Here is a 14321-nt window from a genome sequence, read left to right on the forward strand (position 1 = left end):
TCTGGCAGTAGCCAGGCCACCAGCGTCGCTGCCGCAACAGTGAGGCCTGACACCAGTTCCACAGCAGTGGCCACGGCGAGTGGCAGTGCGGGCTCTGTTTCTCCAGTGCCTAGCTTGTTGTCATCTTTCTTTACCACATCTTTGGGACCTGTATCTCTGTCAAATTTTAATCCATCCAGCTCGTACATTCCACCTTCACCTGCATTGTGCTGTGAGTGTTTTTTTTCTTTTTTTTTTTATTTAAATATTTTTATATTTCTTGGTTTTATTTAAGAATTTGAACTTTTTTTTTGTTTTTATGATGGTTTTTTGTTTTTTTTATATTCTGTGGGAGTATTTTTTATTTTTGTTTTAATGCAGATGTTTCAATCACTATTTATACTTATTTTTTTTACGTCTTAATCTCTCATATCTCTCATATCCTTTTTTTTCTTTTCCTATGTTTTTTTTTCACTCGTTTCCATCATACCTTTTATATTTCTTTCTTATTTTCCCTCTCTGATTTCTTTTTATCTGGATCTGATATTGTTGTTGGTTTGTATTTCTGTTTTTTTTTTTTTTATTAAGTTTGTGGTTTTGTTTGAATTTTCTCATTCGGATAATTCTACAGAAATATCTACATGCTTTCGTTTTTTATATTTGCTTCTATTTTTTTTCTCTTTTCTTTTTATTTTTAGTGTTTGCCAATTTTTTCTCTGTAATTTATATAATATACTTTAATGTGTTTCTTATCTTTTCATGTAAAAGTAAAGAAATAAAGAGAATAATACTGTCCTTTTTTCCTTCACAAATTTAGAATAAATTACACTTTTTTTATGATTTTCATCTTTTGAGGGAATAATAACCTTCCTGTTTTAAAACAAAGGTTTTAACGTTACCCGGATTTATTGTTGTATTGCTGTCATGGGATTCTATAGGAGATAGATTTGTACATGGTAGGGTAGAACTTGGAATTTTACACTTTTACAAAAACATTGCAGAGATTTTTTTTCCTTTGGCAAGGAGTTTTGCGTTAGGATTCTTTTCTTATCGAAACACCTATAGCAACAACTTATCTTATAGGGATTTTTTTTTCTTTTTTAGCTCCTGTTACTCTCTCCATACAGCTGGAGAATGTGACCAGTAAAACCATACAATTCAGCTGGAAACCTCAAGGTGGCACAAGAGACAGTCCTTACCATGTGCGTCTCTGGGAGGGACCTAGAGAAATGGAGAATAGAAGCTTAAATGAAACTAGTACTGCTTTTGGAAGTCTGCTCTCTGATCATGAATACCAAGTATCTGTGGATGTTTTAACTTGCTCTAAGAATGTCAGTACATCGATGACCGTTCGGACAGGTATTTTCTGTGAAATCTTTCCATTTTTGTATTAGCAGACATACACATGGCCTGATAGTGAAGGCCCTTTCATCAGGCACTGTCCTGGACATGAATCAACTGTAAATGTACAGGAAAACTAAGGCCAAAACTCCAGACACTAAAAGCTAACCTTCACATTTTTTATGGAACTAAGGTCCAAAGCCTCCCCTTATCATTCTGCCAAATTCAAGATTTTGCTGAACTAGAACCAATCTCTTGCAGCTCCACACTCTTCACTTCCCAAGCCTGCCCTGCTCTTCACATGCAACTTGTGCCCTCATTCGAGTTCCCAGTTACATGGCAGACAGCAGCTTTAAACCTATAGTCTTCCTGTAACCATGCAGGCTACACTAAGGAATTCCTGGAGTCCTGCATTTCCTACGTCTCCCTTTGCAAATCCTGGCTTCTTCTTCAGCAAGCAGCTGTCCTGTGCTTACAAATGATGGCAGTAAAATCTACCAGTGTAGTTATCTGAACTATTGAAAAATCTGGAGTCTTCCTTTGTCTTCCCACTGGATAGCATGATCTGTGATTTTAGGAGTAACTGTGTCTGGTACATGGAGCAATATGTTGGAAGGAGCAGTCAGTGCAGTGCAGGTCAAGGACAGGCCTCCTCATGATGCTCAGGTTGCCTTGATGTGAGGCATATAGCCCAATGATATCCTTTCTTTCTCATGTAACACCTTGTCCTCTTCTCTCACAGACACATCAAATAAAAGGTGAGGGAAACAGGGGTCAGTGAGTGGCACCAAGGATTTATGCATTATGCTTTGGCCAACTGGGGTGCAGGGAGTTAACCTGTCTAAGTTCAGCTCTGGTTTACTCTTGCCCTTAGAGAAGTTTAGCTGAGGAACCATTTTTAAACAGTAACTTTGCTTTTGCTGGTTATTTTGTCTTTTATATCTCCACAGTTGCTAAAGTCTTCAATGGAACAACTAGGATTACCAATAAAGACTTCATACCTGAATATCTGAACAAATCAAGTACAGAATTTAAGAAATTTGAAGCCAAGTTCATTGAGGAGGTATTTTGTTTAGGAATTCTAACCCCAAATTTATTTTCTCTTGAGCTCTTTTTAATGTCGTTAAGTATGAGGATACAGGTATGAATAATCTTAAGTGTAGGTATGAAAAAAATATGATGGTTATAAACAAAGCAGCACTTACTGAGACCTTACTTCTCATTTATGTTGTCGTCCTCTGAAGCTATAATTTAAAGTATTTCTACCTGGCTGTTACATGTGTTCCCCTTGTATAAGAGATGTTTCAAAATGAATTAGAGCAGCTTATTGCTATAGCAGTTCTTGAGGTTAAAGGAGAAAAAAGATAATAACTGAAACTTTTTACTTTGCAGATAAAAAAACATCTGCCAGCAGTGATCCTGAAATTAATAGAGGAAGGGAAAATGCGTATTGTAATTAATAGCCTCACGAATGGCAGTGTGATTGCATCCTTCAGCATTGTGTTGGATGGAGGAGAAAATGTAACAAAGACAGAGATTTCAGATGCTTTTACGGAGGCCCTTAACATGAGTACAGTATTGAAAGCTGACCTTAAAAAGACTATTATAGAAGGTATGAATTCATGCATCAATGTAGTAGTGTACCTTTCACTGATGGTAAAATCCAGTGAAATGGGATTTAAGTGGAACAAAGCAATTGCAAATAGTATTCTGTTTCTTTTTTCAGTGCTGATTTAAAATATTCTTCCTTTTCCATTTTGTTTAACCATGCTGCAGCAAGGAATAGTTGTCAGCCGGGATTAAATGACTGCTCACAAAATGCTACCTGCAGTGCTGAAGGAGCAACTTATTCCTGTCAATGCAACGAAAGATTCACAGATAACAGTCCCCGAGTTCCAGGGAGAGTTTGCCAACTAAAGCAGAATCCACCTTCACGTAACTGTTTTATGTTTTTTAATTGTTTTATATATGTCAGCTTTAAAAATCTGCATACAGCCTCCATTTCTATTTTACAGAACAGATAACTACAGTCCCTCCAGAAAGTGCTATGGGTAGATCTACAGGAACCACAACTAGTTCTCCTTTTGCTACCACATTTACATCAGGAGCTTGCAGTGAGTAAATATTTAATATTGAATATTACAGTAATTTTTTTTTCTGAGATTAGTTATTAAAATCAGATATAATAGTTTTTTTCATCAGTCATATTGGCTATGAAGTAAAATTTTAAGACACAGCTTCTTAAGGAATAGCCTGAGAGAACCATTGAAAGCATGTAATTATAGAAATATCAGTCAAAGAAGTTTCTACATCTTGGTAAAGCCGTCCTGGACCCCATGGGGTTCCTCATGGAAAAAAAATGCCAACCTCCATGGATAAACCACTGTGATAGACCATTTTTGTAATGTTATTATGAATCACAGTTATTAAATGCCTGCTTACTGCTCTGAACTTAGGGTCTCCTGGCAAATTTTTAGTAACCCATCCTCCTGATGATATCAAATATCAATATGAGTCAGATAGCAGCCCAACTCAGCACACTTATCAGTCAGAGCAGCTGCCTTGCCTGTGATGAGAGAGACTAGAAGCAAATGGAATTACACCCATTTATGTTTAATATGTTAAAGTTAATAATGTACATTTGTTTTATGAGGACTGCTCCAAAAGTAACACCTCCTATTTTACTGTGTTGGCCCACAAAATCAGAGGCGGATGTTGGTGGTATGGCAGTAGAGGTTGAACCTTCCCTCCAACATTCTGTTCCACTTCTGTCCCACATTTGCTGTGTGACAGAGGGCAGCAGAGGGCAGTCTGACAAAATGGCGTCTGCCGCAGAAGTGCGTATGAAACAAAGGTGTGGCACTGAATTCCTCTATGCAGAAAAAATGATGCTTGCTGAGCACTTCTGGAGACCAAACAGTGGATGTGAGCACAGTGAAGCGATGAGTGCTGCATTTCATCAGTGGTGACAGCAACAATGGGTCACCTCCTCTGGTACAGATGTTTAGAAGCATGGCATGCAGGTTCTTGTTTGTTGCTGGCAAAAATGCACAGCTAATGGTGGTGACTATGTTGCAAAATAGTATTCTGTAGCTGAGAATTTGCTCAATCAAATAATGTTATTGTGCTCTTTGTATGTGTTGCAGTTTCCATAGAAATAAATAGGCATTACTTTTGGAGTGACCTACATATATTTTACCTCTTTAGAACCAACTTTAGTTTCTTTCCACTCTTGCGTGAGAATGGGATAAAAAGCTGAAATTAACCCTCAGAAAACTCAAAAAACTCTATGTTGGTTTAATTCACGCTATTTGGTTAAATATTAAATGTTTAGAATTGCATAAATGAACAGAATCCCCCTGAACTGCATGAATCATTTTCACTTTGCAGTGCCAGTGTTCATTAAAGTTGAGAATGTATCTGCGGAGGCAATACGACTCAGCTGGACTTCAGAGGATGGCAAGAGAGGCAGTCTCTACACCGTCTTCCTCATGGATGGAATCCAAGAGATAAATAAAACCACTACAAATGAGACAACAATTACGTTTAAAGATCTGCTTCCTGGTCACGTATACACAATATCTGTAGAAGTATTATCTTGTACTGAGAATAGCAGGAGTTCAGTGAGGGTCCGAACAGGTATTTCCTTGATCATACTGTCATTTATTTTTAATGGATATACTCTCAGAATGTCTTTTTGCAAAATGATTTGGATTTGATTTCATATACTACTAATCTTGTAAGTTGTCTTTATTTATCTGACTCATCTCCTTACTTAGATGGGACTGCTTGGATTAAAAAGGAGTTTGCAAGAATAAGTGCTTATTCTATAAAACTTCTGATGAACCAAACATTTCTGTACAAAAGTCAAGATATTTAAAACGCAATTATATCAGTAAATATTCTGATAATGCAAAGTTTAGGTTGTACATTCTTTTGTGAATACCAGCAGTCCTTAATTATCATTGTTATCTTTTCAGTTTCATCCTAGGCTGCAGATGTTAAGACAAACTGTTTAGTTGAATCACTGTACTATATCACAAAGTAAAACATATGCTATATTTTTTTTTCTCACAATTTTAGGTACTCCTGGAAAACATTGTTTAGAAAGTGTACACTCCTGAGTGTTTACATCCTTTCCCTCAGCTTTTCACTGAACTTTTTACGTTATGCACAGGGACTCCCAAATGATTCTGTCTTCCTTATGAGACATTTAGGGAGTGTACGTATAATCTCTATCCAGCAGTTTAGCTTCCATGGCATTTGAAAGCACATTCATAGCTGAGATGTCTGCGCATTGATAGTCATCATGTCATGTGTACCTCTGTTTAAAAAAATATATAATAATTAAAAAAAAATGTTGGAGACAGGCAGACAGGAACTTGCTTTAACTGAATAATCTTCTCTGCCTACCTTGACCACACAAAAGCTCTTTAGTGCCCTTAGAGCAATGTTGAGCCTGAAATCCATAGCTGCCTCTTACCAAGGTTTACAAGTCGTCTGTTAAGTATAGTTACCTAGTAATAGGTAAAAACTGTATAGGGTTCTCATCAACTCACTTATCAGTTATCTTAGACTCATAGAACCATTACAGTAGGAAAAGACCACTAAGACCATCTAGTCCAACTACCAACTCATCCCCACCATGCCCACTAACCATGTCCCTCACTGCCATATCTACTCAGTTTTTGAACACCTCCAGGGATGGTGACTCCACCACCTCTCTGGGCAGCCTATTCCAATGCCTCACCACTCCTTCTGAGAAGATATTTTTCCTAACATCCAACCTGATCCTCCCTTGGCACAACTTGAGGCTGTTAGGCCTTGTCCTATTGCTGTTTACCTGGAAAAAAAGGCCTTGAAGGGCATTAGGTGTATTTCCTTAATTATTCCAACTGGAAAGCATTTTCAGGGCTGTAATTCTTTTAAGTTCCAAAAATATTATTGAATTATCAGCCTAGAATTCCATGACAAATCCATAGCCATTTACTTTTGTGCCAACATTGCACTCTGACTTAAATAGTTCTTCTCTCTTCCTTTCCCCATATTATGCTCCCACTCCCTAATGTAATTGTAAACTTTTCTATGGAAAGTGCTCTCAGCCTTTGTTTGCTAGACTAAACAAGCCATTCTTTTTTACTTTCATAAGACAAACTCTTCTTTCCCTTGTGAGGCTCCATCACTCTTAATTTCTTCAAAATAGAAGCCTGAATGTGGACAACTGGGATTGTACACAATAATCCAGGCAAGGTTGTACCACTGTGCTTACAATATTGTCAGTATTGTCATCTCTGCTGGAAATGTATTGAGCGATGCATTAGATACACATGCCTTTTTCATAGCTGCATAACAGCTTTGATCAGTTTAGGCAATGAGCCCCTTTTCTCTTCAGTGCCTGTAATCCCAAGTTACAGAAGATTTTTCTGTTATTAATCCCCAAATGCCCAACTTTCAGGGAATGTTTTCCAGCTTTCAGGAAATGCCATCCTACTGCTCTTACTTCAGACTTAGCTTCATCCAATTCTTTCTGTACGGTACCTCAGTATTCCCATCTGCTAATGACACTTGTTAACTTTATGACGTTAGAAAATTTTATGAGAATACTCCTATATTTTCCAGTAGGATTTATAATGGAAATGCCAAGCAAGTTCTATGCTTGCAGTGGTTCTCAAGAAACATCACAAGTTATACCCCCTTCGGTGCAGGGTTTCATCTTTTAAAGCTACTTGTTTCCATCTTCCCATTAGCCTATTCCTTTAGACACATCTTTTTCCTCTAAAAAATATTACTTGGCACTCTACTGGAAAAGATTGGAAGAGATCTTAATCAAGTTGTCAAAGGATTAGGTTATTTTAGCACAATTCACTTTTGATAAAATTATATTGCACTTTATCATATTTTCTCAGTGTCTGAGAAAATTCTCATTATTTCTTTTAATATCCTTTGAAATGTCTAATTTGAATTTATGCAACTCTTACTTTCTTCCATCATTTCTTGCCCTTTCTATATAAGTCTCTTTGTTGCAACTTTCTTTTCTGTTCTCTAGTGGATTGTATGACTACTTTCAAAACACTTCTAGGACTATTATTCTAGTAGTTAAATGTGGAGTTCTGTTTCATGGACTTCCCATACAAACCTACCACCTGCCTCTTCTTTGGTATAATCCATTTTCATAATCTGCAGTTCTAAATTCTCAGCAAAAATCACCCTTGCACAAAGGCAGTTCTCTTGATTTTGTTATTTATTTTGCAGATCCTGTTTCCTGTTTCAACAGAACTGATTTTTGCCTATCACAGAATCGTGGTTGTCCAGACTTAAAATATATTATATGCTCAAGTAAGTTTTACTCAATTTTATTGTTTATTTGTTTATGACTATAGGGTATCATTTCACAATATAGTATCTTTCATGACTATCTTGTCATCTGCTTTATTATGCTAATTCACATAGCATCTGAAGTTCACATTTCTTTGGTAAGGAAACTGCCTTTATCAAATTCAGTGTCAGCCTCCATCTCTATTTTTAGACTGGACTTTTCTATGTAAAGTGTACTTCTTTTAGCTTAGGGCTTATCCACCTACTCATGAGGATGAAGCATACTCAGTGTTTTGCAGAATCTAATACACTTTTCTTACTTCTGCTGAGATCAATGGGAGAATGACTGTTGAATTAGGGAGTGGGATATGCCCTGAATAATACAAGAATGACTAACAAATTGTGAGGATTGTGATGGCAGACAAAATTTAAGAGAAAGAGGAGTCAACTCTGAAGGTTCATAAGCCAGTAAACACTTGTGTGATAGACTTCTTTCTTACAACTTGATTTGTTCCTGTTTCTATCAATTAATACTATAAACTGATAACATGAGAAAACAAAGTCCATAAAGCAATTGTAAAGTGGTGTCCCAGGATTTACCTACTGTTTTCTTTTTCTTTTTTTTCTTTTTTTTTTTTCAGATTACCAATCCTTTGCCTGCAGAGCTTTGTTAAAAAAACAGATATTTAACGATTCCCTTTATGACACTGATAGTGGAGGCTACAAAGCAATATCTGAAAGTATCAAAACAGAAGTAAGTTGCTGTAATCTCCTTTGTCACCATAAGTAAGCTAAGAAAATTTTTGGAATTAGCAATACTGGTGACTTATTTATATTCATTGTTAAATCAAGATTTGTGATAGGAGAAAAAGATAATCCCTCCTCAATAAACTAGCGTATGAATCACTTGCTCAGCAAGACCTGTACTGAACCAAGGAGACAAATCATGTCGTCTGGTGAAGAGGCGTACATTACCTAGCTAGTCTTCAAATGTGAAATATTTAGTGAAAGATGATTTAAAATTCTTTTTTACAAGCACAAGAAACTTCGCATTTCCTTTATTGTCTTCTACTATACTAAACATATGCCTGTGGAGAAGGGAAAAGAAGTAGTTCAACACACACTAGGAAATACGGGACCAGTGGGTACTGTTTGTTTACCAGTGGGTACTGTTAGCCCAGATCATTGTGAATTTTCCTCAGAGTACCGGCTGGTGGACTGGAGAAGGAAATGAGGAGACCATATCAAGGAGAAACTGAAAAGAGAAAGTGGAAGTTTAGTGATGATGATGATTCTAGTAAAGCTGACTTGCAGAAGCAGCAGACCGCTTCTTAGCCATCTTTAAGATAATGTTAAAGAAAAGGGCTAGTCAATTTACACATCACCTAGGAATCCTGATATATGTGAATCCACTGGAAAAGTACCACTATTCTAAGACTGAGATAGACTGCTTTTGTGTAACTAACAGATAAAAATATTTTAGTGTGATTATCATACTTTTTACCACAGAATCCCTGTGGATTTCATAAGGAATAATTATTTTTTTCTCACAACACCAACTCAGAAGTGATTGTCTTATTAATTTTAGCATCTCCAATTCACAGGTAGAGAATTGACTTCAGTCAATTTAACAGGCTTCTGCTAACCTGACTGAATGAAAGAAAAATCTCTTTATTGCCTTTTAGTAAACTTTCACTTAGACTGTGTACAATATGCCAAGATTATTATTACTACATTTTTCTTTAGAAATTGACAAAATCAAAGAAATTGTACTATCATGAGTGAACACGTTGCCAGTTTCAAAGTTGCTTATTTTTTTAACACAATTCAAGTATTTAACTATTTCTTTTAAATTCCACAGTGATACCATACTGCAATTATAGTTCTGTTTTTTTTTTAACACTTTCACCTGCATTGTCCAGGTTTCCTTTCTAAACCTCTCCTCACAGTAGGCAAAAGACAAACATGATTGGTGTCTCTGGCCAGAAATCTTAGTGTAGTTTGTGGGGATATCTAGTCTGAGATGGGGGGTTATTCCAAGGAGAAAGATAGAGGTAGATTACTCTAGTTGAGTAGTAATTCAGAATAGGGCAAAATTTCTAACGTCAAGTTCTGCCCTGGTACTGTGTGCATAACCATCATGCTCAAGGTTGAGTTGTTTAAAAAAAAATACAAGTAGGGCAACTAACAATAATTTTAGAAACCTTATGCATAGTTTGTAAGTACTGTTTTTTTTCAATTGGGATCTTGTATGGGTTTGTAGCATATGGAGGACAACTAATTCCAGTGAAATACTCATTAACTAAGCAGATTACTGCTTTGAAAGTCAAAGTCTGATTTCATATTTTCAATCGCAGACTGCATTCTGTTCCAGAATTCTCCTTCCATAAGTATTTCACTGGTCCTGACAAAAAAATTACTGTCATTATTCTGTTTGTTATTCCAAAGAGACAACACTGAAATAAGGAGAAATTCAGAAAGTAAATATCTTGATGTATGTATGCAATAATTCCTGATCTATCTCAGTTGACTGACACAATGGAACAAACATAAATTTCTATTTTTACAGATTGTTACAGAAATGCGCATCAAATTGAAAGATGATCATTTTGATATTATGGTGCTTGGATTCAGACCTGGGAGTGTGATTGTTTATTTTATTTCTGTACTGCAAAAACAAGAGCCTGTTGATGTGAAAGTTGTGCAGGAATACCTAAGCCAAATATTAAAGAGCAAGTTTGGTGATCAAACTGAAGTACAAGTACAATGTAAGTGATGTTAAAAACATATTTTCTGTGATAATGTGGGGATTAAGAGATCAGATCTTCTACTATGTACAAAAGCAGATAAACTAACTTATTTTCAAGAGATTTGCATATCTATTTAAACAGAAAGCATACTCCAACTATCACGTAGATTGCAGATCTACTTTAAATTGCTTAGCCATTTCCATAAGAATGGATTCTTTTCAGCTAAAAGGAGGGCCAGGTAGCGTGTAGCCATTTTTATATCCTCCACACAGATCATTTAAAGACATGCTTTTTGTGAAGAAAGGAATGAGGAGAACCCATACTTCTTCTGTAGTGGCACCTGTAACACTCTTCCCTTGGCACAGATGTGCTGGAAGGGTTCTTCTTGTCTAATGGATAACTCTCAAAAACATTTGGCACTTGCTTTCCTGGTTAGATGCAGTGTGAATTTAGCAAAACAAAGTACTGCAGAGCTGCTGAGAGGCAGAATCGGGAAGTAGAAATTGTGCAGAAGGATATTCATCCAAAATACAGTCATGCTGTCATGCTCACGATATTGGTAAAACGCTTTTTGCCTTGAGCTACTATGAGCTAAGGGGGTTTCATGAAATATAGACATTCTCCCAGACCCAGTTAATATGTTTTTTATAAAAGGCTGGCTAGTACTATCCTTTAGTCTGTATGCCCTTTCACCATTACTAAGTGTATCTTTACTAAGGAGATGAGATATGCTTACATGTGATACAGCCCACTCATGGCCTGCAAGTGGAGCAAGCCATGGACTAGCAGTCTAGGTCCCAATTAATTTTACAAAGTTGCAAGTATAAAGATTGAGGGTTAAATTATGTATACTTCACTTTTTACACCAGTTTTTCACACCTTGGAGTAACCTTTTCTGAGGTGCAAACTGGTGTTCTCTTCTCCCAGAGCCTTCCAAACATTTTCAGCCAAACAAAACCTTAGATCTGTTGATGACAGGTGTCACCAACAAATCTCAAGAAGCTTCAGAGGGGGGTGGGTTCATAAAATTTCCCAGTTAACAAAGCTCTACTTCAAACAAAAATATTTTTATATTATTCAAATGTTTCAAAGCTGTCCAAAAATAAAATGCAACTGTCACTTGGGGCTCCAAGCTTTCCTACTTTTACTTTTTAAATCATTTCTAACTAATATATCTAATATGTGTTTAAAATTTCCAGCTCTGTCTACTCAGTCATCAACTGGAAAAAGTTCTTCCTGGAAAGTGGCAGTGATTGTCCTTGGAGTTTTACTTGGAGTTGCATTAGTGCTAATTTTTCTGCTAATATTGGTTTATATTTGGAGGAAGAAAAGTTCAGGTAAATACCTCGTTGAACCTACAGGACTCCTGGGAAATTTTGTCTACAAGCACTTGTAATGTAAGCCATCGTTTTGACTTACGTATTTTGGGTACAGGGGAAAATTAATATATTTGTCTCAAAATTCTTTGGCTTTGTTAATCATTGATGTTAACCTAAGATAACCCTACCTTCTCCTTCCGAAAATCTTTTCCTGGGCTCATGAATTATCCTCTAATGAATTATCCTTTTGACATTACTCTTGGGTGTGGAATTGGGAATTTTCCTCATAGTAGGTAGGGAAGACCGAGGCACTGAGAAACTCCTGTTTAGACTACCCACTGTAGGCACTGCAATGACTCCTAGCCATTGACTGTAAAGAGAGACAGAATTAGAACTGCTCGATACTCTCTTATGTTTAAATGACACAGCAAACTGACTAATCTTCGTACCTATAGCAGGACACTTGATTACAAATCTGATCCCAGAGTTTAGCTTTATGTTAAAGGTGATTCACCTAACGAGAGATTTTTATCACCATATGCAGATGCCTTTTTCTCTCCAGTGACTGTAAAATGGGCCCAGAACAGTTCGTGTTTTAGCATATGCAGCTTGGTTTAGAGTCTGGAGGAAAGTGAGATAGATCTGGGCATTATGGACTTGCCACAGATGTCTCTGGTGAAACAGCAAAATTATCTGAAGGCTTCTGAATTCAAGATTTGATTCCTTAATTCTTGGGCTGTGAAGAAACAAATGCCCTCACATGACAAATGGACAGCATGCTAGACACAAATGTCATTTAAAAGGAAATCAGTAATTGTGTAGTTTGACGTGTTACTAGAAGATGGGAGAAGGGATACAAAATATCTAGACTGAAGTAATTTGTCATTTTAATTTATGCCTGTCAAAGAAAGCTGGGCAAGAGTGTGTCATATAATGCCGTTTTGCCTTGCTCCTCATAATCCCAAAGCAGAGTCTGCTGAAAGCAGCCCAGTGGATCCTGTGGCATTGCACAACACCCTGTGTTCTAGGGAAATGGAAAGAAACAGTCTTTATTTGTTTTCACCACCCTTAGCTGCAGTCCCAGTGAGGATACTGTCTGCTTCTCCTGTAGTGTATTTTTCTCCTTGGAAAGCGCTGAACAAATAATTAATGGCAGTATATTTCTGTACATATTTTCAGTAGGAGTTATTTATTTAATCTCAAAGCAGTTCTCCCTATGTCTGTGTATTTTGTCTGTATACCAATGCTCAGCATTGAAGTACTGAAGCACTGAATACCTTGTGATGTTCTGAGACCCCGGATCCTGCTCTCTGAGCAGTTCATGCCCTTTGTCTTTGCTGATTACATTATGGTTAGTTAGCAAGGGTTAGAGTAAGGAAGTGTCCAGAACTGGAGCATGTTATAGGACATCAGCACTCAAAGAGCCTCTGTGTGCAGTCAGGTTTTATATATCCTTTCCTACAGGGTAAGCAGAAAGGTGGAGCTGGCCTCACCACCTGTAGGCTGTAGGCTGTTCAGGTTGTCAAATCACCCCAGTGGAAATCACAGCCAGCCATGATCTCTGCCCTTGGCTTAGCAGCAGTGTTGGTGTGAGGCCAATGGCCCATGCTGGTTGCGTGAGCACTTCAGTGTGATTAATATTTATTAAAATTCTTTCTTGTAGGTTATAAATACAGCTGATTTTGCTGTTTCCCACTCAGGGAAAATAACATTTAACAATGCATTCTGCCAGTAAATACAAGTTCTCTGGTGAGCTGTGTTGAAAATACCAATGCGCTCTTTTGCTTATGTTACTACTTTTTAATTCCTTGTGAGGGGTCTACTTTGAACAGCAATCTCTTATTGTTAATAAACCTTTCTAATGTCCTCGCAAATAATGTTGAACTAAAGACCATGTACAGCAGGGTTGTACTATGGAATTCTGGGAATAGCTCCTGTAAAATGCCTTTATCTCTAAAGAAATGTGGTATTTTAAATGACTTTTTTCCCAAAAGTTTTACAAATAAAATTTCTGTTTTTACAATTTTGTATTCTGAAGGCATCTGTTGTTTCTGCTGTGTGGAGTCTCTTCTAGCTGCATGAGGGGAAGGTGGACCTCCCTATCAACAACAAAGCTACCTGGGTCCAGTATATGATTTCAGAGCAGCAGAATTTGTTTGAACTAGATTAAATGTGAGAAGTTAGATCTACTGGATCTAACATTTTTTTCATATTCTAAAAAAACCCTATACTACCATATTGTGGCATCTAGACACTGAGAATTCTCTGAAAATAAGACCAGAGTGCCCCTTTCCCCAGGGGATTTCTTCCTCATTTTCAAGTGGCAGTCAAACTGGCTTGTGTACATTCTCTGTTCTGAAATATGGGGCCAGAATGTGGGACAGAGATGGCTGAGGGTAAGACATTCAAAGTTACCTAGACAGCTGGCTCCTGTTGATATCTCCAGGGTGAGACTCTTGTCTAACCTGTTGTAAGGTCTGCCACAAAGGAGGAGAGAAAAATGTTTTGAAACAAAGAAATTCTGCAGAAGGCTCTGGGCCATCTCATCTGTGGTACTAACAGCATTTCCAACCCAAAGATGTTCTCAGTAAAAATTAGCGGTAAAATACTGAAGTTC

The 14321-nt window shown here is 37.1% G+C and overlaps 1 protein-coding gene across 1 annotated transcript in view; it reads left to right on the forward strand.

Moving 5' to 3' along the window:
- Positions 1-13727, forward strand: part of LOC110403267 (mucin-19-like) — a 16456-nt gene extending 2729 nt beyond the window's left edge. Inside the window, exons 3-13 of the mRNA XM_021406344.1 lie at positions 16-211; positions 1084-1338; positions 2271-2383; positions 2713-2932; positions 3097-3255; positions 3336-3434; positions 4711-4959; positions 7573-7656; positions 8277-8389; positions 10205-10403; positions 11585-13727. Of these exons, the coding sequence (XP_021262019.1) occupies positions 16-211; positions 1084-1338; positions 2271-2383; positions 2713-2932; positions 3097-3255; positions 3336-3434; positions 4711-4959; positions 7573-7656; positions 8277-8389; positions 10205-10403; positions 11585-11781 (1884 nt within the window). The 3' untranslated portion in view covers positions 11782-13727. The remainder of the gene's footprint in view (positions 1-15; positions 212-1083; positions 1339-2270; positions 2384-2712; positions 2933-3096; positions 3256-3335; positions 3435-4710; positions 4960-7572; positions 7657-8276; positions 8390-10204; positions 10404-11584) is intronic.

This window comes from Numida meleagris, chromosome 1 (genome assembly GCF_002078875.1).
Source record: "Numida meleagris isolate 19003 breed g44 Domestic line chromosome 1, NumMel1.0, whole genome shotgun sequence".
NCBI lineage: Eukaryota > Metazoa > Chordata > Aves > Galliformes > Numididae > Numida > Numida meleagris.